General features: G+C 38.8%; 1 protein-coding gene across 2 annotated transcripts in view; it reads left to right on the top strand.

The window, feature by feature from the left end:
• PIGK (phosphatidylinositol glycan anchor biosynthesis class K) overlaps window positions 1-12,079 on the top strand; it is a 117,268-nt gene extending 105,189 nt beyond the window's left edge. The window contains exons 11-12 of one of the 2 annotated variants that reach the window (XM_088791206.1): window positions 10,914-11,038; window positions 11,488-12,079. In XM_088791206.1, coding sequence (XP_088647332.1) covers window positions 10,914-11,030 — 117 coding nt within the window. In that variant the 3' untranslated portion in view covers window positions 11,031-11,038; window positions 11,488-12,079. Of the gene's footprint in view, window positions 1-10,913 lie in introns of both variants that reach the window. The other variant, XM_088791205.1, reaches the window with a different exon arrangement.
• The last annotated feature ends 10,018 nt before the right edge of the window (window positions 12,080-22,097 follow it).

Raw genomic sequence — 22,097 nt, 5'->3', positions numbered from 1 at the left:
TTAATATTTGTATTTGAATATTTTATATTTCTTATTTTTAAGAGGAAACTAATATATAACTAAGAAAAGTTGATTGTTCTACTGTATTGAAAGCTAATGAGACCTGGATAAGGTTCAGAAATGGATATCACAAACAGACCCAAATGTAGTAGAATCAAACCCATAAATTAACCATAGTGTAAGATATAAATGAAGCATCATTGCTGCCCCAAGAATAAGAAATTCGTTCTTACTGGAGTATGAGAACAGGCTTCACCTGGGGGTGATACTTGAGCAAGTTCTTAGAGAATAAATAGGTACAGAAGAGTACAAGGAATTAGACTAGAATATTTCAGTCTTCACTTTTTTAAAAACAGTGAATATCATCATCAGTTATTCTCCCCAAGGAATAGGTATCAGATGTAATCAATTGTTTCATTTCAAGTTTTGTTTTTCTATTGCTGTGTAACGAACACATGTAGTGATTTATAAGCATTATTTTATCCCACAGTTTCCATGGCTCAGGAGTCTGGGCTCAGCTTAGCTTAGTCCTGTGCTTATGGTCTAACAAGGCTTCAGTCAAGCAAGGTGTCAACCAGACTGCAGTCCCACCTGTGGCACAGGGGTCTCTTGCAAGCTTCCTGGTTAGTGGCAGAATTCAGGTTCTCATGGTTGTAGAACTGACGAGGCCCTCAGTTCCTAGAGGCTGTTTGCCATTCCTTGCCCATGGTCTACTCCACAACATGGCTGTTCGATTTTTTCAACACCAATGGCAGAGCATCTCATCTGTTTCTAATGTTTCTGTCTCTGATATCTAGACCCTCTTTTGAAGGACTCACCTGATTAGGTCAGCTCCTCCCTCCAGGATACTCTCCCTTTTGTTTAACTAAAAGTCAACTGATTAGGGACCTTCATTGCATCTTCAAAACCCCTTCATCTTTGCTATATAATGTAACCTAATCATAGCAGTATGTCCCATCATATTCACAAGTTCCGTCCACATTTAAGGGGAAGGGATTTTGCAGTGTGTGTACACCAGGGAGAGAACATCTTGGGGGCCATCTTGTAGAATTCTGCTGACCACAGTTTGATTTATACTATTAATATAATTTAAAGAATACAAATTATATTTTGTAGATAGGATGTACATATGCTGGAAATACTAATATACTATCACTGATTAAACAGTTGAAAATAAACACTTATTTTCTAAAGTAATTATAACTGTAACCTCATTTATAAACTTAAATTATGGTTTAACGGCACTGATAAATATTTTAAGAAAAGAATCCCATTGAAACCTTGGAAGTTTTTCATTTGCTTGCCAATAAACATACACAATTATGAAAATCCCAATTTCCTCTTTTTACATAACTTCAATACTTAGAGCTGTGCTCTATTAACTATTTTAAACTTCTGTGGTGATAGTCTCCTAGGAACATGACAGGGGAGACTGAATACTGTTCACAGTTGGCAGTGCAGTGTTGCTTAGCTACCTGTCTTTTTAATTTGAAATATCAGTCATTTAAATAATATTTAGCTCTTAAGCTTTTAAATGTTTGCTCATGACACATTGCAGTGTTTTGAGCATGCTTTTCACCTTTGTATTATAACTGTTATTGTGAAAGTTTAAAAAAAGAGAAGCGTATTTCATAGCAATCAGTAGAGAACGTTAACTACATAAAAATCAGTCATTTTTATCAGAGGTTCTAATATGGACACAAATGAAATGATAAGGTGTACTTTAATATGAACTCACCTCAAATTCAGCTGTACTATAAAATGCAATAATTATGCCAATCTGTCATTTGATTGTAAGTAAAATCAGTGTAGACTGACTAAAATATTACCTATCGTTTTTAAAAAAGCAATATTGTTATACTCCAGGAATATCATTAAATACATACTGAAAAAGCACTTTATTATATTATGTTGCTGTCCTGCTATTCATGTTACTTTTTCTTAAAGTAGGATATCAAGTACCAAACAGTATTATTTTACTACTATATCTTCTAATTTAGAAAAGATGAGTATGTGAAGGTTCTTTTAGGTGGTCTATTTCAATACAGCCTTTTCCTGTATATTCCTTTCCTTCTCCTTCAAAAATAGTTAAAAACGTATATGTCCATTATAGAAAACATATTTTCAAAAGTATAGGTAAGTATAGAGAAGAAATTAAAACTACCTCTAATCCTACTTCCCCTAGAGAAACACTATTAAGACTTAAGTATATTTCCTTTTTTTGAATATTGTTACAGAAATAAAGATCATGTTTTACACTCAATTTTCATTTTGCTTTTATTTTCTTACTATTTCAGTGTAGGCATCTTTCCAAATCATTAAAATTGTTTGAAAACGTTTTTTATGACTACTTACGTGGATGTGCAATATTTCCCATATTGTTTATATAGATTGTTTCTTGTTATTTTATTATGTAAATAACACCGAGAAGAAAATCTTTGTGTAAAATCTCTGTCAGCATTTCTTAGTTCCTTAATATAGATCCTGGCTAGAAGTGTAAAAGATCCTAGGATTGAAGTGAGATGAATATTTTAAAAGCCTCTGAATATATTTATTTGATTACTTTCCTGAAAAGTAGATCGTCCTTGTTAATGTTTACTAGTTTAATTTTTAAAAGAGGAAGAAATAGTATATTATTTTCAGTTTATTTTTATGGTGAAGAAAATTGAATTTTCAAATGTTAATTAACTATTTGTAATTATTTTGTGAAAATTTTCATTTTTCCTGTCCCATTTATTGTTAAATCCTTGTGTCTTTTTTATTTTGGGGGGAGATCTTCATATACTGAATTCATCGCCTTTTCTGTCATATTTTCCCATTTATTTGCCTTTTAATTTGATTTGTATGCTTTGCAGAATACAGATCTTTCAAAATGTTTTAAAAAATCTCTCCACCTTTCCGTCCTCATTTTCATTCATTGGACTTTATAAATCTCTTCCTTATGCAGACCCAGCATTTTCTCTCATTTTATCTCATTCACTTGTGACTGGGTGCTGGCTCCAGCTGTCAGAGGCTTCTCATTGTCTCAAGTCCCAACACGCAGCTGGGCACTCACAGAATGACTCTCACTGTCCCTGATGTTTGCTGCTCCCAAACTTGCTACTTCTTTCAACAGGGTTTCCTAAGCGCCAGGGTCCTGTGGGTTCTGTAGTCAACAGAGAAGATGCAAGTGGAGTTTCCCTCTCCCTTCTCCCCCTCCACCGAGACTGGGGCATCACCCTTTCCCTAGTGCCTGGCTTTTCTCAGTGCTATGACTTGCTCCATGTGCCACTACCTGGGTGCCATCCCCTCCTGTTCACCAATCCAATGACACCTTGTTCAAGGGTCAGCTCTCCCAAGTCCCCACCTGACAGTCCCCTCAGCTTGCCGGTCCTTGGACTTATGTGTTCTACGCTCCACACAAGTTGCCTTGTAAGTGCTCTCCCCCCAGTATCATTAAGATAGCTTCCATTAAGATGTATTCCTAGGTACCACCTTCCAAAAGTAATTAAACTGTTTTTCCATGTAATATTTTTACATCTAATTCTAAGTCATGTAAGGTGTATTTCGGTTTATAGTGATGGGTGAGTAACAAAACTAATCTTTATTCAAATCCTAAATCATGGTTAGAGCACCCGTAAGAATATTCTCTTGTCCATTGAATAGTTTTTATTGTATACTAAGTTCTTGGTACTGGGCTGATGGCCTACTTTCTATTCTGTTTCACTGATCTATTTTGCATCAGAACAACATTGTAGATTAGCTTTATCATGTTCTTTTTGATATTCTGGACTATTTACCCCTCTATATAAAATAACATAAATTGTTTACCTTACATCTCATGCTACTGGTATCCCTATTTTATATTTTTTATTGCTATTGTATTGTGAATGTAATTTTTTTAAATTCTATTTTCCGACTTGTTTTTATTGGCATATCAGAAGGGTATTGTTGTTGTTATTTTTTCTATAGTTACATCAAATCTGAGCTCTTTATTCTAAATAATTGTAAGTTGATTGTATAGTTTGTTGATATCTAATCATACTATCTGCAAATGATGAAAATTTACTTTTCTTTCCTAAATGTTATGTTGGGATTGGCCGAAATTCCAGAGTGATATTAACTAATGTTAAGAGTGGGTATTCTTGTCACAGATAAAAATAAATCATGATTAATGAAAAAGTATGGTCAACTTTCTATTAAAAACAAAATCATTGTTAAAAACAATTCATTTTTAATTATCCTAGATTAGATTAATTGCTTTGCAAATTTAGCATGGCTAAGGTGCTTCAAGATCCTGAGAGCTGTTTATTTCTCCAGGAGGTAACGTCTGATTAACTTCAAAAAGAAAGGAACTAGACTTCAGATCTAGATTACAGTTGGGAGGGAGGCTAGAGGGAAGCTAGGGGAGTTAGTCTCTAGATTCCTCAACTGCATTTCCTTGAGAGCAACTCCTGGCACGGTGACAGGTGGAGTCGGTCTGTTTCCAGGAAGACTAAGAAAGAGCTAGAAGTGAGCCTCACCACAGCTCGCTTAAAGTGAGGGGGTGGGTGGCAAGGAACATTCGTGAAATTTTTCTCTAGGAGACAATATAGCAGGTATTTTTCCTGGACAGCTTTATCAGAGTCTAGATGTTCATACTGGTCAGGTGCAGCCAGTGGTTTTTGAAGTCCCTCCTTTGTGATATTTAGCTCAGATGAGTTAATGGGGCTGAATTTCTCATTCTAGCAGGTTTAGGGGGGATTATCTTGACAGACGCTCTAACCTCAACCAAATTCATGGTGGGCCAGGGTCTGCTTAGCTGCCCTTCACGTGGTTCTTATTTATACCATTGTTGCTGAAACCCAATGCTGCAAGTATGTAGATGGGAACTTTATTATCTTGTGATAATAAAGTTTCAGGGTTTTTCCTTTCACATTGTCACCTCAGTGGATGTATTTCATAGCTTTTGATCCATAACAAACCACTCTAAAACTTAGTGGCTTAAAACATCAATTATTTATTTAGCTTATAATGCTGCAGGTTGGCAATTTAGGCCGAGTTTAGCTGAGTAATTCTGTTCTCAGTTCTTGGGAACGTGTTCTGACCTCATGAGTGTATGGTCAACCCTGCGGTTGGTTAGGTGGTTCTTCTGGGAATTGGCTGGTTGTTGGCCAAGGGACCTGAATTATTCTTCACATGGTGTCGTCTTTCCTCCAGAAGTTTTGCTGAGGTTTTTTGTTGTTTTTTTTCCTCCTGGTGGTAGCAGAGGTCTGAGAGAGACCAGAAACAAGTAAAGCCTCTTGGCACTAGGACACTGTTGCTTGTGTGTGTTCTTGTGGCCAAAAGAAGCCACAAGATCAGCGGATATCTAGGAGTAAGGATATAGATAGGTTCCATCTCTTGATGAGAGCTGCTATAAAGCAGTGTCTTGCAAATGATATGGACGGGGCAGTATGGCTAATTGGGGGTATTTGTTGCCATCAACCTACCACAGTTAGGTGAACGGAGGACTCAGAGATGTGCTTCAGACACTATTGTTTTCGTCAATGTAGATTTTTAATTTTGCTATTACAAAATTATGTTACCCAGCTCCCTTATTGTCTCAGTCTGTTGTTGCCTTTGTATCTTGTATTATTTTTCTCTTTCTACCATTCTTTTATTTTTGGCTTCTTGCACATCTTTATTCAAGTCCATGCCAAATAAAATTTTTCTAAATTAATCTTTTGGTTCCCTATTAGATCTTATTCAGAGATATGTTCTCTGAATTTCCAGGGTATTTCTTTCTCATATGTGGGAGTGTTTTTGCTCATGGGCCTCACCTTGTTTTTTCCTCTTTTTTAGAACACTGTTGGTATTTGCCAACAGCGTGGGGAAGCCTCTCACTGTTTACGTAGATGTGAATGCCTTCTCAGCTCTGCATCGGAAGACTAGGTTGTCATGCATTTCCCAGTGAGTGGCAGACAGGCATCAAATGCTGTTTTGCTAAACTAAACCAGGATTATCTGCTACCATGCCACTTACATTTGGGGGCGCTTTAAAAAGATGAACCATATGAAAAAATATTTCTTAACATGCACTGCTAAAAGGATTTTTCCTGTATTTTGCTTTCTCTGCAGAGCTTCTCATGTGGCTATTTAAACTTCATAGATGCAGTGAACCATTGTCAGTGCTCATGTAACTTCTGACATGCTTTTTACTGGGAATTGTGTTTAAGTGGATACATAAAGAGGTGGCCTTTCGGGAGGATGGGAATGAGTTACACTACTCTGGCGACCACTAAAGCCATCCTTCTAACTACGTAAACACTGTTTCTCAGATAGCAGGGAGGAAAAGGGAGAGAGCTAAAGTCCCTTTCTCAGCTGACAGAATTACTGTGTTTCACAGAGCAAAGCAATGCTTTGCCTCTTGTGTACTAATTGGAAAACTGGGCCACCGTGAATTTGTTTCTGGGATGTTCAGATAGTGAAATTGTCTGAGATTTCTCATTAGAGGTTAAACTAATTTTAGTAGTGAGAACTGTCATCTTTTTCTGTGCCTTTGGATTTTCCTGAGAAGATGGGAGAGGTTGCACCTGAGGATTCTCCTTAAATGCCATGTTAAGCTAAGAGCTCAAATGGTATTTAATTAATAACTCATTTTCCATTTTTGTTAATCAAAAATATGTAATGCATATGTAATAAAAATATAGCAACTGCAAATACCAGTTTGCAAAGGCAGAGGTTTGTTGCTTTTGTTAGCTTGTGCAAGTTATGCTATCAATAAATATACCATTCCATCATAATTTTGGAGTAATTGACTTTCAAAGTTTGCTGTTGGGGAACCAAAGCTCTACCACTTTGCTTTTCTCACTGGTCCTCTCCTGGGCACCAGTGGTGTAAATATGAGGCACCTCTAGTTGAAGGACCAGGAAAGCAGTGTTCCCAGAATTCTCTGAGCCCCTCTTTGGAATTACAGATCACAGTAGCTGCCAGAGCCAGTGTTTGGGGATGGTTACTTCCAAAGAAGCTATGGTAGTCTTATCTCTCGCAACGGTTTCTGGCTACTCAGTTTAAGATCTAATGTTAAAATTACAACATGAGGGAATTCATCTCATTGAAAAGAAACTAGAATTTCTACAGCTGCAGAAATATGATTTCTTTTTATTATTTCGATAAATAGTTTTTGAAATTTATTATTATTTTAATAATCTCTAATGAATCATAGAGCTTAAACGATGTCCACCATTGTTTTTTAGCGTGACTTGGTTTAAATGCCACCTGAAAGTTACAGTGCTCTTAAACTCTTGAAAGTTCACACCTCTTGAACTCTCTTAGCACTGAAATTCATTAAATTGGTTTATGGGACAACTGTTTATATTATAACCTGTTCTTCTACAGTTAAGAGCTTACTTTAATGCCAGATTTTGACAATAGTATTTAAGTAGTAACGTGTGTGTGTGTGTGTGTGTGTGTGTGTGTTTTCAAATACCATATACCATATATATCAGAGACTCCTGGGTTTTGGGAAAAATCTGAATCTTATCTCCCCAACTCCTAAACAGGAATCCCAGGGAACATCTTCAGACTGTTATATAAATGGTGTGCTTCCACTAAAAATGAAGAATGGTAATCTTTTCTCAGTTTGAGGAAAACTAACTTTTGATCTTAAGCTCTTCCAACACTTTGGCATGAATAATTTACCAATTGTTTGAGTAGTAGAAGATACACAGGACAAAAACTGAGAAGTAGTCAATCGTGGTTAATTTACTTGCTTGTTTTTTCCTTGTCACATTTACATTACTTATCTTTAGTAGAACTGTGCTTTATATTAATTATTCTATATTTTCTACTGGAAGTAAGATTTTTTTTCACACTGTTGTACCAAGAGCATTGTGACTTCCAAGAGCTCTGCCATGTGAAATGGTTTGAGAACCACTGAATTTATCATCTTGTAAGATATTAGAGGGAAAGGACTTTTTTTGTCATCATCATCACACATGATCAGAAGCCATTGCAGACTTCTGAGTAGAAAGGAACATGAGGAAAAATTTGACTTAATATTTTGGGGAGTTTGAGGAGTTTTCTGGAAGTAGTGGAAGGTGAGAGTAGACGTGGGAGCGAAAGTAGACTGTAACCACTGTAAACAATATTGTCAGTTCAGTTCAGATTAAGCATTTCATTAAAAACTCCTAAAACTCCAGCTTAAGATCCAGATGAAAACATTAAAGTGGGATTTCTTTCGTGTTAGTTTGACAAGTTAATTTTGAATTGATGAAAGCTGTACAAATTAAAATAAAGTCAGATTTTTTTAAAACGTCATTCCTCATAACTGGCAAACACAAATGAAAGTCATCTGAAAAGTACTTTGAGTTTCATATCATCACTTTTCTAGGTAGGAATGAGTAGTTATAAACTACCTTTTCAAAAAATACATCATTGCACTAATTGTGCATTCATTCATTCCTAGGAGGTATGTGTTACTATGCCCATTTTACAGGTTCAGAAATTCAGAGTGGAGAAATGGCTTGGCAGGGAACATGGGCTTTAAGTGTTAAATCTAATGTTTGCCAAGGTAGTTGCTTCTAAATACTATGCTCTTTGAATTAATCACACCATACCCTGGTTTTTAAATTATTTAATTTTTTAAATTACAAAAGGAAGGCAAATAATACAATATCTACTACATTTCACGGAGATTGTGTGTGTGTGCGTGTGTGCGTGTGTGTGTGCATGTGTGTGTGTATCAAATAAATATATTTGTATATTAGAAAAATGTGTCTAGCACTAATATGGTTAATAGATGGAAAAAAGAGGGCACCTTGGGGGAAACTATTTCTGTAATCCTGACAAGAAATGATAAGAGCTGGAATTAAGATAGTGGCAATGACAATAGAAAACTTATAAAGGACAGCTATAATGGGGAGAAAACCTATAAGAATCAGTAAACCATTGAAATGAGGTCTGAAAGACGGGGAAACTGAGAATGACCTCCAGGTTTTTCGCTTGGACGACTTAGTGATGGAGAACAGGGAAGGAAGAGCAGAATCAGGTAGAGAGGTCAGGGATGAGTTGAGTGTAGGCTGTAGTAAAATGTGTGACCCTTTGGACTATCCAAGTAGAGATGTCTGTTAATTGTACATGAAAATCGGGTTTAGTGTAGAGTTCCAGGTTAGGGTTATAAATTTGGGAGTCATAAGCCTATTGACAGAGGTTGAAACTAGAGTGCAGGTGTCACCCAGAGATATTATAAAGGGAGAGAGTAAATGGCTGAAAGCAGAGCTCTAGAGAACATTAGCATTTATGGAGCAAAGAAGACTAAAAAAGAATGGCTAGAGAAGTAGAGTAAAAAGCTGTCAAAGGAACACTGAAGCTGAGGGAGGAGAGCTTTAGAGGAGAAGGAAAAAGTTGCAGAAAGATCACCTAATTGAAAATCTGGCATTTCTCTATATAACGTCTTCGTTTATAAAATTAAAAGAAAATAGAATTTCATGTATCAAGATAGTCTTTGGAATTTTGTAAGTGGGTTTATAATGTATATGTTAGGTAACGATCAGATATTTTAAAGCATAGATAATAAATGTTAAGTGTCTATAGAATGTGGCAGTGAATGTATATTATTGGCATGGCCCTTACTGATGAAGTCTGGTTGATTTGACTTGATTTGTTTTATTTTGAGCCTCCCTCCCTCCCTCCCTCCCTCCTTCCCTCCCTTCCTTCCGTCTTGCCCCCCTCTCCCTCCCCCTCCCCCTCCCCCTCCCCCTCCCCCTCCCCTCCCTCTTCTTCTTCTTCTTCCTCTCTCTCTCTCTCTCTCTCTCTCTCTCTCTCTCTCTCTCTCTCTCTCTCTCTCTCTGTAATGTGGTGAGATGAGGGTTGAGTGAAGAGGTGTCCTGGTTATAGAAGGGAAAACCAAGTTATAATATGTAGATTCATCTAAGAAATTTATGAATGTTTCTTGCATCTAGTTTACATGATGACTAACACAAATTTTAGAGTCCAGTTTCTCTTCACTCTAGTCTACTCTAAAATATTCTCTCTATAAGGATAGAGAATCTTGGCTAGTAATTCAGGAAGTAGAACTCATACAGAGATCATAGTCACAGACCTCCAGTTTCAGGGCTATAACGTAGCCTATGAAATGACAACTAAATGGGGAGGACAAGTCTGCCTTTCCTTGCTGGGCAAAAAACCATACAAGACACTTGGCTGAGAGCTGAGGGGTGGGGAATGGAGAATAGCGTGTAAAATGGACTCAGCCAGATTTTGCCCCTTGGAAGTTTGCAGGGAGATAAGCAATAAAGATAAGTGTAATAGTAGATAGGAGTAAAAGTAGAAACAACTACAGATTCAAAGAAAAGAATATATCAGCTGGGAGAATCTGGAGGAGATTGCATTGGAGTTAGGGAGCTTTAGATAGGCAGAGTGGAGTGTGGAGCATTGTACCTTAAGGAAGTAACATAACCAAAGGCACTGGCCCCTAAACAAGTATTTGTTGAATATCTGAATAAGTGGAATTGGCTAGCTTTTGTTTTTCCACTGATTGACTCAGTATAATTAATATAGGTGTGTCTCCTATGTGCACGCCATTGCGCAGGTAGGTGCTGGGAGTATAATAAGATGGCCCTCACTGAGCTGTAGTCTAATAGAGACAGATAAGAGCAACTATGTAAATTCAAAATGAGGACTGTTAGGCTACTGAATAACTTGAGTGAAGAGAGCTAGTTGGGTAGTGAAGTCAGGGAAGGCCCCTTTGAGGGAACAAAACGTCGTTTGAAACTGATCTTTGTAAGGATCACTTTGAGAGACCTTGTTTGAACTCTTTCCCATCATTGCTATCACAATACATTCAATTTGGCTAAATTACTCCCCCTTAAAACACAATTGTGAAATTTCTATTTCCCATCAGTACTGGCCTTACTACCCATTGTTGAATTATTCACCTATTGTTAAATTTACCATGTCATCCTTGTTTTGCAGAAACCAAAGCCGAAAGATTGGCATCCTCCTGGGGGTTTTATTCTGGGACTGTGGGCACTCATCATCATGGTTTTCTTCAAAACTTATGGAATCAAGCATATGAAGTTCATTTTCTAGATGTGGTGGTATGTAGAGAAGACTGCATGGAACACTACAATCTTGGATAAAAATTTATGTCATATCTTTTTTAAAAATACAGTGCTCTTGTATGCATTGACAAAAATGTACAAAGAAACTGTAAATATGATGGACTGTTATTTTATAACTTAAAAATAATTGTTAATGCAAGTGCTAAATGGCACTAAGTAGACTTCAGTTTTTCCTTTTGTGTGTTATTTTAAAAGAGACCAGAATATACTCATTGACTCTTTTTGAAAATAAGAATTTCCCCTTATCCCTCTTTCATTTGGAAAAGAAAAAAATGTGAAGGCATTCAATTCTCACTAGAAGAGGTAACTTCTGATAGTATTTTTATGTATGTTCTTCCAGTCTTTTTTTCTGCGTACATATTTTTTTTCTAAAGTAGAGATCATATAGAATATACCATTTTGTAACCTAGCTTTTCATTTTACAGCATGTCATCAACCCTTTCTCTCTCCTTGGATATTCTTCAAGAACACATTGGGAATGTCTGCAGAGTACCCATTTTATGAATGTACCGTAATTTATTTAACAATTTTCTACTGTCGGACCACTAACTTTGTTCTGAAAATTTTCCTTTGGGTCATTCATTAATGTGTGAAAATTGTACTGTCAGTCACTCATGGACCATATGGAAAACTCACCCGTATGGCCCTGCCTTCACGATGACTGATGTATCACATAAGTCAGTAAATAAGCCCCTTTTCTGGTCCCTGACAAGATGCAAGAGCTCATGTCGCCATCACTGATATTTTAGCTTACCAGCCATCTTTGTACCTTTCTCGTAACTGGAAATACTATTGAGATTGTGCTTTGCTATCAGCCGCAATTCTTGTTTTTTCACATATGAGGGGGGAAAAACCTGAGAGTTGAGTATTCACGTCCCACAGAATACCTTTTTGTATTTCATCTGTTTTATCCAAGAATTTATGTGTTAATCTTTATTCACTATAAAGACCTGTTGTGTAATTGTAGGTAACATTAAGAAGACAACTCTTCCTCCGCAATAAACCTCCTAAAATTAATATACCTTAGGATTTGTTTTCCTTTTAGCACTGAAATATTACCCTTTAATTACATGCCAAATGGTCAGGCTTTTCACAGGCCAAGTATTAACTGTGTTAACTCCCAGGTTAGAACAAATAATACTGAGGCTTTTTGCCCGCGCTGAATCTTCATTTTAATTGATCTTTTTATTGGTGCAGTAAATTAAAGGAAAATTTTTATCTGACTATATGGAGAAGGATCTTTTTGTACCTAGAAAGGGAGAAAAACTTAAATTTGAGTAGCTGGATTACAGGCGTGCTCAGACCAAAAATGAGTAGCAAAAATGTCACCGTCAAACACTTACACGAGGTCGGAACACTGTGGTGGAGCAGAGCTGCTCAGAGCAGTAGCGGAGATATAACTGTTTTTGATAATTTAGTTTGAATATAATGAAACATACCCTGATGGTAAAGTCTGCTGGAAGGTAAAAGGATTCCTCTTCAGAGGTTGTACAAAGGTGCCCTTCTTAGTTAAAACCAAACTGGGAAAAGCAGTGCTGGATATAATATACAGGATTAATTTTGCCCAGAAAGAGTTTCAAAGGGCAGTTATATCTCTTTCTGTTTCATTATTGAATTTTCAGAATATAGCTAAAGCAAAAAGCTTAACATATGTTAAATGTTTAGCTCATAACCGCAATCTTCTTACATAAAGTATATTCTCCCTTTAATAATAAGTACATCCACTGCTTATGGTAAGTGGGTAATATTGTAGGTGCAGTTAAATGGCCCAGACTTTAAATGACAACATAAAAGCACATCCTTAAATCTTAAGTTGTTGCAAAATATAATTGTAGTTTTTGCAATTATTTTTAACCTTTTAAACCGCGATTACTTTTATACCAACCTAATATATTCTATTTGCGTCAAAGAGCTGAGCAACAAAAAGGGTTGGATTTTTTTTTTTTGGGGGGTCCTTTTCACAGTATTGTTGTGAGGATCAAATGAGATAATGTTATGACAAAACTTTGGGAATTGTAAATATATGGTGATGTCCTTCAGGGAGGAAAGGAATATAGATGAATGGATTCAAGCAGACATGTCCTGACCTTTTAGGGGAGGGACAGGGTATAATAATGCCATTCTGCAAAGGTAGCCTGCATGAGAAAAAGAAACCAAGTGATACGGATTTTAAAATTACGAAAGACATTCATTTGCAGTTTATGAAAAGCAAATGTAGTTTGGATGCAAAGCTGATTAAATTGGATCAAGAAAAATTCAAATTAAATACATAAAATAATGCACGCATTTATGTTTTCAATTTTTATATATCCTCAGCTAGTTGAAAATGATAATTCCCACAACAAGCATAACTCAGCTTTTTCTGCTTACCGAGTATTTTCTACCATGGTATACATGGATAACATTTTTTCCATCATGTATGTGGTATAGCAGAGTTACAGTTACTGTGGGAATCATAATTTGAATTTTTGACTCATGTGTTTCTGTAATCTTTACAACAAATGTTGCATTAGCATAGAACTTTTTTTCATTGGTTTTACCAAAATCAAGTCCATCTGTAGCAGATACTGTTTTTACTTGTGAAAGAAATATTTGATAAACATACTACAAGGTACGGCTATAAAATAATGAGACCAGTATCCATTTTTGCTGTATAGAATCAGCCTCATTACTTCATTGTCACCGCTACCTGAAGGCATTTATCACAAAGAAAATGTCTCCCTCATCGCTGTTCTGTTGCTGGCTGCCCGATCTGTGTGTTTACCTGCCGTATAAATACGAGTCTGTCAACACATGGGCTTGTTGGTAGTAACTGGTCTTTTTCCTTTTATTTTCTTTTGGTGCACAAAGTTGACCCTTTTGGAAATGAACTACAAAATATTTGGTTTACTTTTAACTGTGTGGACCCTTGAATAATGGGCTCGATACAGATGAAGGTGTGACCCAAAAAAACAGTTATTAAAAATTCACTTACTTCAAACAAGAAAAGGATGTCATTGTTGTTTCATCTGGGCCGCTTGCAGACACTTCAGAGGAATTTCAGATTTGCCCGAGGAGTACTCAGTCATTGGCTCTTCCAGGTGAGGTTCATGTGATAGGACTCATGTTCACATGACCCTCTTCTGACTGTGGAAGTACCAGCTCTGACTGTGCTAGACTTGCAGGGACAGCTGGCAGGAGTGACGTGGAACACTTCCTTAGTGTTCGTAAGGTTAAATAAGGTTATAAATGTAAAGCACATCATATGCCTGGCACATAGGAAAAGCTCATCCTTTTCCTCTGTGCTGGGTAGAACTCTACCTAGCTCTTCTTTCAAACTGCCCTGGGATCTCTCTTTAAAGAACATTAGCCTTGGGACTCCTAGACTGTCCTGTTCGCCTCTGTTTTTAGCAGACCTTGTTTTGGGACAACAGTTTCTTTTCACTTTCTTTCAACACTGTCCAACAATTTAAATCACTCTCTTGCCTCTCTTTTCTCTCCCTCTACCTCTACCCCCATTTTAGATAGGTTGAGGCTTTTCTCCGTCTTCCCTTAACCTTAGTTTTGTATTGTCTTCTCTCTCCGTGGCCTGTCCACTTTGTTGGAAACACACCTTTAGCATGACTTAATGGACAGTCCATCCTCATCGCAGGTCCTGGACGTCTGGCTAATGATCCAGTCTGAATTTCTTTATTCCTCCATCACTGTGGGTACTGCACTTCCAGAAGACACCCTCTTCTCTCCCACCCCACATTAGTCAGAACTTTTTAAGTGTCAAGTGATAGAAACTCAACTAGAACAAATTTAGGCCAAGAGTGGAATTTGCTGGAGGGATATTAAGATATTTCACATTACCTTGTGGAAAGGGTCTGAGCTTCACTAGGGCCGAATGTCATTTGGATTCTCGTCACTGCATGTTTCCTGTATTCCTCCTGGAGATTGGCTTTCTCACATGGCTGGTAACTCCAGAGCCTCACTCATATCCTGCACAAGAAGGAGGGATATTACTCTTTTACTTTATTTCAAATTCTAAATGTCTGGTGTAAACACTGATCAACCTTGTTCACATCAAGGGTTCACCTGGCCAGAGGGCCAAGGTCCTATAAGCACGTAAAGAACTCTGGTGGCGTACCCCTGTCTACTCGGGTCCCTCCAGAGAAGGGAGAGATCACAGGAGCCAGGAAGTCACCCTTACTAATGCTTTCTACGAACTTCGCTGTTCAGTGGGTGGTCCATGGAGCGCAGCCTCACCCTGGAGCTGGCTAGAAATGCAGACTGTCAGGCCCCACCTCAGACCTCCTCAACTAGAATCCGCACTTTAACAAGAGCCCCAGGTAACACATACGCAGGACAATAGGAGAAGGACTCATCTACTACACTTTCCTAAACTGCTCAATTTATCTCCTAAAAGCAGGTTGCAAAAGACTGCAAATACATGTAAAACAAGCAGCCATGGGTAGCATATTTTATGGGTTAATTGATTCTAACATTATTACCAACTTTTATTTAGGCCTTTTATGGCTGTGCACCACTCTTATTCCGCCCCCCCCCCCCCCCCCTTCTGAGGCTTTTTCAAAATGTTGACTGCTGAAATGGGCATCTAATTAGTATGTAGTGTCTGCAAGTCTGACACACCTCTCTTCAAGAGGTGGAGTCTAAACTCCCCTCCCTTGAATATGAGCTGGCCTTAGTGACTTAATTCTAAGAAACAGAATGTGGCAGAATAATATTGCATGATTTCCGAGGCGGCACAAAAGGGTGCTGTAGCATCTACCTGGCTCTCTTTCTCAGGGCACTTGCTCTTGGGTGCCAGCCACCATCCCCTGGGGAAGCCCACGCCACAGGGAGAAGCCATGTATGTGTGTTCTGGCTGACAGCCCCCACAGGAACCTCCAGAGATGTGAAGGAGGGAGCCCCCCAGGGGTGTCCTGGCTGCAACCCAGGAGATAACCATCTGGTTGATCCCCAGAATGGTGATGGTGAGAGATAATTTTTTGAAAATTGTTATTTTTTACCCCACTAAGTTTAGGATGATTTATTGTTCAGGGATAGTTACTAAAATACTATGTGAAACAATGTGATATATAGATGATGTATTACAGAACTGTACACTTGAAACCTATGTAACTTTACTAACCATTGTCACCCCAATAAACTAATTAAAAAACAATACTGTGTTAATATGTTACCCAGTCTATTAGGTGCTATGATGGATTCAAAGAAACAGGATTCTTTTTTAAAGAATTACAAATTCTTGAAAGACATACATAAAAAGATGAAACAACTACTAACAGAGAACGTCAAGAGCTATAGAATAGGGGTTTTAAAAAGAACTTCTATTTTTGTTTAATTAAATTTATTGGGATAGTGAGTAAAATTACATAGATCTGTAGTGTACAATTCTATAATACGTCATCTATATATCACATCGTGTGCTCATCACCCAGAGTCAGTTCTCCTTCCATCACCATACATTTGACCCCCTTTTCCCTCTTCTAACATTTTTAATTGCTAGATAAATATGTCATTAATATTGCATTTACTCTCAGGGGAAGGGGCAGAGAAGACTTCGAGAGGAAAGTGAAATTTTACTGAACGATCAGGTTAGATTTCTCTGGGCTATTTCCTCTCCATTTCTCACTATTGTGCTTTCAAAATTGTAAATTGTTTTCAAGCCTGTCACACCCACTTTGATTGTCCTGTCATCAGAAGAGTTTGCTTTGTAATCTGAAAGTTAAGTTGGGAGAAGGTAACCAGCTCAACGTTCTTCTCTACCTCCAACAAAGTGACCTCTTTTCCCCCATCTGTTGTCCCTGCCTCCACCCGTTTGGTCTTAGAGATGGAGTTACTGACCCCACCCCTGCTTCTGATTTACTCCCCACTAATAAACTCGCCTCTCTTCCTGTCCTGCAACCTCCATTTGCATAGAAGTGCTTTCTCTTTCATTTTGTAAACCAGTCAAGCTTTCTCATCTTACCAACTCCTTGGAATCCTATGTCCCCTTTTAAATGCTAATATATAAATGCTATGTAGAGCTTTCTTCTGCTTCATTTCCTAGCCTATTCTTTGGAATGAATGGGCAGCATTCACTGACGTGGCTTTCCTGCCTTGTATTCCTTCCTGAACCTTATCATCGTGCATCTGGCTACTGCTCTCACCCGTCCCCTGAAACAATTTTCATTACGAATATCAGTGATCTACTTGCCAAATCCAATGGAATTTTTCTGCCTGTATCTTTCTTATCTCCCCTTAATACGTAACGATTGTTGATTACTCCCACTTTTAGAAACGTTTCCTTCTCTGCCTTCATGCACAGCTCTCGCCCCAGGTTTTCTTCCCTAGTCTCCTTTTCATTCTCCTCCAAGTGTTTCTCTTTGAAGGCCCACTCCAGTTCTGTCCTCAGACTCATCCCTATCTCTAAATACTTTCACTCTCATTGTGCGGTTTTCACCTCTACATCATTGGCAGCCAAATTTCTATATCTCAGTATCTCTCTTGAGTTTCAGAAGTGCCCCTTTTTGCTTGAAAGCCCCATGGGAATCTCAAACTCAGCATAACTGAACTTGTCTTTCATTATCACCTCATTACCCAGCTCTTCTCTATTTTTTTTTTCTTATTTTATATTCTGAATTCTCTCTGAATGGGCACAGACTATGAAGAGATATGTCTCATGTAAATGCTCACCATAGCATTTACTGCAGAGGAGGCTCTTAACAGTCAGGTGGGCAAAATGGCATACTCTGTGGATGTCAGTTAGCTTCTTTTCCCAGCCATCCCAGTGCTTGCTCAATGGATCCATGAAAAACAGTGGTTATGGCGGCAGGAATGCAGACTACAAGGTGTGACAATTAAGTTCGCAAAATTATTGCAATGATGTTGCTAACCTTTTTTCAATATCAGAGGGATTATTCATTATGAATTTGTGCCAACTGGACAAGTTGACTATTTGGAAGTGCTGAAAAGGCTGCATTAAAAAGTTACACGACCTGAACTTTTCGCCAACAATTCATGGCTCTTGCATCATGACAATGCACCAGCTCACATGGTACTGTCCATAAGGGAGTTTTTAGCCAGTAAACAAATAACTGTATAGGAACACCTTCCCTACTTACCTGATCTGGCCCCCAATGACTTCTTTCTTTACCCGAAGATAAAGGAAATATTGAAAGGAAGACATTTTGATGACATTCAGGACATTAAGGGTAATGCGATGACAGCTCTGATGGCCATTCCAGAAAGAGTTCCAAAATTGCATCGGTGCATAGCTTCCCAAGGGATGTACTTTGAAGGTGACCGTAGTGATATTCCCCAGTGAGGTATGTAGCACTTTTTCTAGGATGAATTCGCGAACTTCATTGTCAGATCTCGTATGTCCAGCCCGACAGGTCGGGTTTCTCCCTACCACAGCTGATCTGGCTAGCCTTATTGCTGAGTGCGTAGCTTATCAACAGCAGAGACCTACATCAACACTCAGCTACTCCCCAGGGACCAGTCAGCTGACTGGTAGTAGGTTGATTATATTGACTATCATAGAGTGGGTAGAAATCCATTTGCACTGTAATAGACATATTCTGGGTATGGATTTGATTCCCTGCTCTTAAAGCTTCTGCCAGCACTGCCTTCTATGAATTCACAGAAACCCTTACCCACTATCATGGTGCTCTGCACAGCACTGAGTCTGGTCACGGAACTCATTTCACAGCAAAGAAAGAGCAGCAATCGTGTTTCCCTGAAAATAAGACCTAGGCGAACCATCAGCGCTAATGCGTCTTTTGGAGCAAAAATTAATATAAGACCTGTTATTATTATATTATATTATATTATATTATACCCAGTCTTATATTAAAATAAGACCTGTTTTTATATTAATTTTTGCTCCATAAGACGCATTAGAGCTGATGGTTCGACTAGGTCTTATTTTTGGGGAAACACAGAATGAGCTTAGGCCCACGGAATCGATCAAACTTACCATGTACCCCATAACCTGGAAGTGGCTAGCCTAACTGAAAATGGAACGGTTTACTGAAGACTCAGTTATGCCTGCATCCGGGAGACAGCGTGCTGAAAAGAGGGAGTTCTGTTTGGCAGGATGCAGTATAGGCTTTGAATCAGACCATTAAATAGTGTTATTTCCTCCATAGGCAGGGTGCATAGATCTGGGAACGATGAGTACAAATGGGAGTGGCTCCTCTCAGCACTACATCTAACGACCCATTCTGTCCTGGCAACTTTAAGCTGTGCTAGAATGGAGAGGAATGCTTAGTCAGGGGAACCAGCAGGGGTGCTGTTGAATTTGGAAAAAAAGGTCACCACGTGGCCATTTGGGGCTCCATATCACTGAGCCAACATGCCCAAAAACACAGAGTCACTCTGCTGGCTGGCGTGATTGACGCTAATTATCAAAGGGAAATTGAGTAGCTGCTACATGTTGAAGGCTAGGAGAACTATGTGGCAAGGGGATTCTCGGGATGTCCCTTACTAGTTCCATGACCAATAGCACAGGTTGATGGAAAGCTATCACAATCCACGGAAGGCAGGATGTCTGACGGTTTGGGTCACTCCATAGAATTGACCAATTCAGCTTCTGACTGAGAGCCAGGGAAATGTGCAGTAGGTAGAGAGAGCTAGGAAGCCATCTGTGGCCATGGCCAACTACTGAAATGACGACTGACAGCTTCGTGTACTTGCTCTGTCTGTTGTATGTGTAAGTGTGTATGCTATTTCTCTCTCTCTCTTTCCACTTTATTTTATGCAAGTTGGTGGTGCTTAAGCTTACCATATAGACTTTAAGAAAATATTTGGTGGGACCATGATGGAATTTGAGGAATAAGTAATATAGAAGGCGTACCGTAGCCGTCGGGACTGTGCTTCTCTTTATTTTGGTGAAGAATGAGCATTTCTTCACTTGTGAGAGGAATAGCAACATCTGATTAGATGGAAATACAGAGTTGTGTCATTGCAGTGCAGGGCTCAGATGTGTGCAGAGGAGTGAATGTGGAAGCTGAGTAGCCAAAGGGGTGTACTGTTCCGACTATCAAGTCATTGTCTTTTAGTTCCAAATGCGCTCGTCACTGATCTGTGATAATGGAGTTGAAGCCTTTGAAGAATTTCTCCTTTATACAGTGCACATGATGTTAAGCTTTGTCAATAGAGGCTGCTGGGGGAGCATAGCAGGAAGAAGGAGCTTCTCGTCATGTTTCTGGTGTGGTCCTCTCATGTCTCCTGCCGTGTGTGTGCGTGTGTGTGTATCTACCTGTCTGCGCACACACCAGTATGCATGTGTTTTCTGTAGCGACAGTGGCTGGCAGAAGACAGCACCCTTCTGTGGGCAGTTTCCTAGCAGAGGGTTGCCAGCAAAGCACCTCCTCATGAATGGCTGCCCAGGCCACCTGCCTCCAGCAGCCCTGCAGGGGAGTACATATGGAGGACACCTTCCCCCTGCACCCCTCCTCGGGCATCTCCAGCATTGGGTGCTGCTGGCAGGGAACCTCCCTGTGGACAACTTTCCCCACTCCCTTTCCGGGGGCTTTTTAGTGAGTGCTGAGGCACAGCTCCTCCCTGAGGATGGCTTTCCCTAGCACTCCAGAGAGCAGCTTTCCAGCAAGTTCCACCAAACCTGTGCCTCATGAACTCCTCTGTCATCCAGTGAGCCCTGCCTCACGCTCTCCAACAATGTGGAGACCTCAGCACTGGGAGGGGTGGCTTGTTCCTTGTGTCCGCTGTCTCAGCCTGCCGTTCCTCTTTTCTTTAAGAGTTCTTTCTCACTAGCAAATTCCCCCTTACTCTAATTCCTTGTTCAAATTACTATGTGCTTTCTGTCTCCTGACTGGACTTTGACTGATTCAATGACCACCATCATTTAAATTGTTCAGAGTACGCCTCTGGGTCCAAGGCAAACTCCTCTTCCCTCCCAGACAGAAGAACAAAAGGACTGGAGCCCCTTCTCACCACACCCCCTAATTCTGAAAGCTTCCTTAGCAGACTTCCACTGAAGGTTAAGAAATGGAGGGAGTCCCACCTCTGACACACTGTCCAGAGCTGGCCCAGGCAGTGCGCAGACCTGGAAGCCATCCACCGAAGTCTTAATGATTCTTAAAATCCCTGGATTCTTACCCTCTGGTAACCACTAAACTAGTGTCTGTGTCTATGAGTTTTTGTGTCTTCATTTGTTTGTCTTGTTCTATTGTTGTTTTCAGTTTTATATGGGTAAATGGGGTCAAATATATGGTGATGGAAGGAGAACTGACTGGGTGGTGAACACATAATGTGAGCTATAGATGATGTATTACAGAATCGTACACCTTAAACCTATGTAACTTTACTAACAATTGTCACCCCGATAAATTTTAATAAAAAAAAAACAAAAAAAAAAACCCTGGAGTCTTCTGGCTTTAGGCAGGTTCTCCTTGTTCCTTGTAACGAGTACAAAGAAATGGAAAGATTCAGGCAACAGGATTTCTTGTGACCCTGCCAGGAATGGAGATGGATCAAAAGAGAAAAAAGCATGTTAGAGGCAGACTGATGTAGGAAATATTCTTGTTTGATGAGTTACGAAAGTGCTTACAGATTAAGAAGGCTGAATAGAACAGTGGTTAAGAACATGAGCTTCGTATTTTTGTTGCTTGTCAGCTTGATAACTACACATTACACAAAAGAATGGGACAATTAAAATTACAAATAAGAAAATATACTTAAAAACCAATAAAACCAAAGGGCAGAGAGAAAAATTAAGGCTGAAATAACAGAAACCAAATAAGGAATAAAAATAATACATTGAACAGGTAAAAAAAAAAAAAAAACGCCAGGAGCTCAGAAATTACAAACTATAACTAGGGAATATGAGATAAAAGGATTAAAATTTTAGGTATTAAAATCAGAAGCTTAGAATTTCAAGTATATAGTTGTGACTAAGCTGAAGTAGAAAAAGGGAACAAAATGTTTTAAAGTGAAAGCAATGGAAAGGGAATACTAAATGGAATATAAAGAGTAAGCCAGGTACCTGAAACAATTTATTTTAAAGGAAGATTAAAATAAAGCTGAAGCTAGTAAAAGGAAT

The sequence above is a fragment of the Rhinolophus sinicus genome, chromosome 14, assembly GCF_057876585.1.
Source record: "Rhinolophus sinicus isolate RSI-liver-muscle chromosome 14, RSI-T2T, whole genome shotgun sequence".
NCBI classification, from domain to species: Eukaryota; Metazoa; Chordata; class Mammalia; order Chiroptera; family Rhinolophidae; genus Rhinolophus; species Rhinolophus sinicus.
The sequence above is the reverse complement of the archived record's forward strand: the minus strand, read 5'-3'. Positions and strand labels throughout refer to the sequence as shown.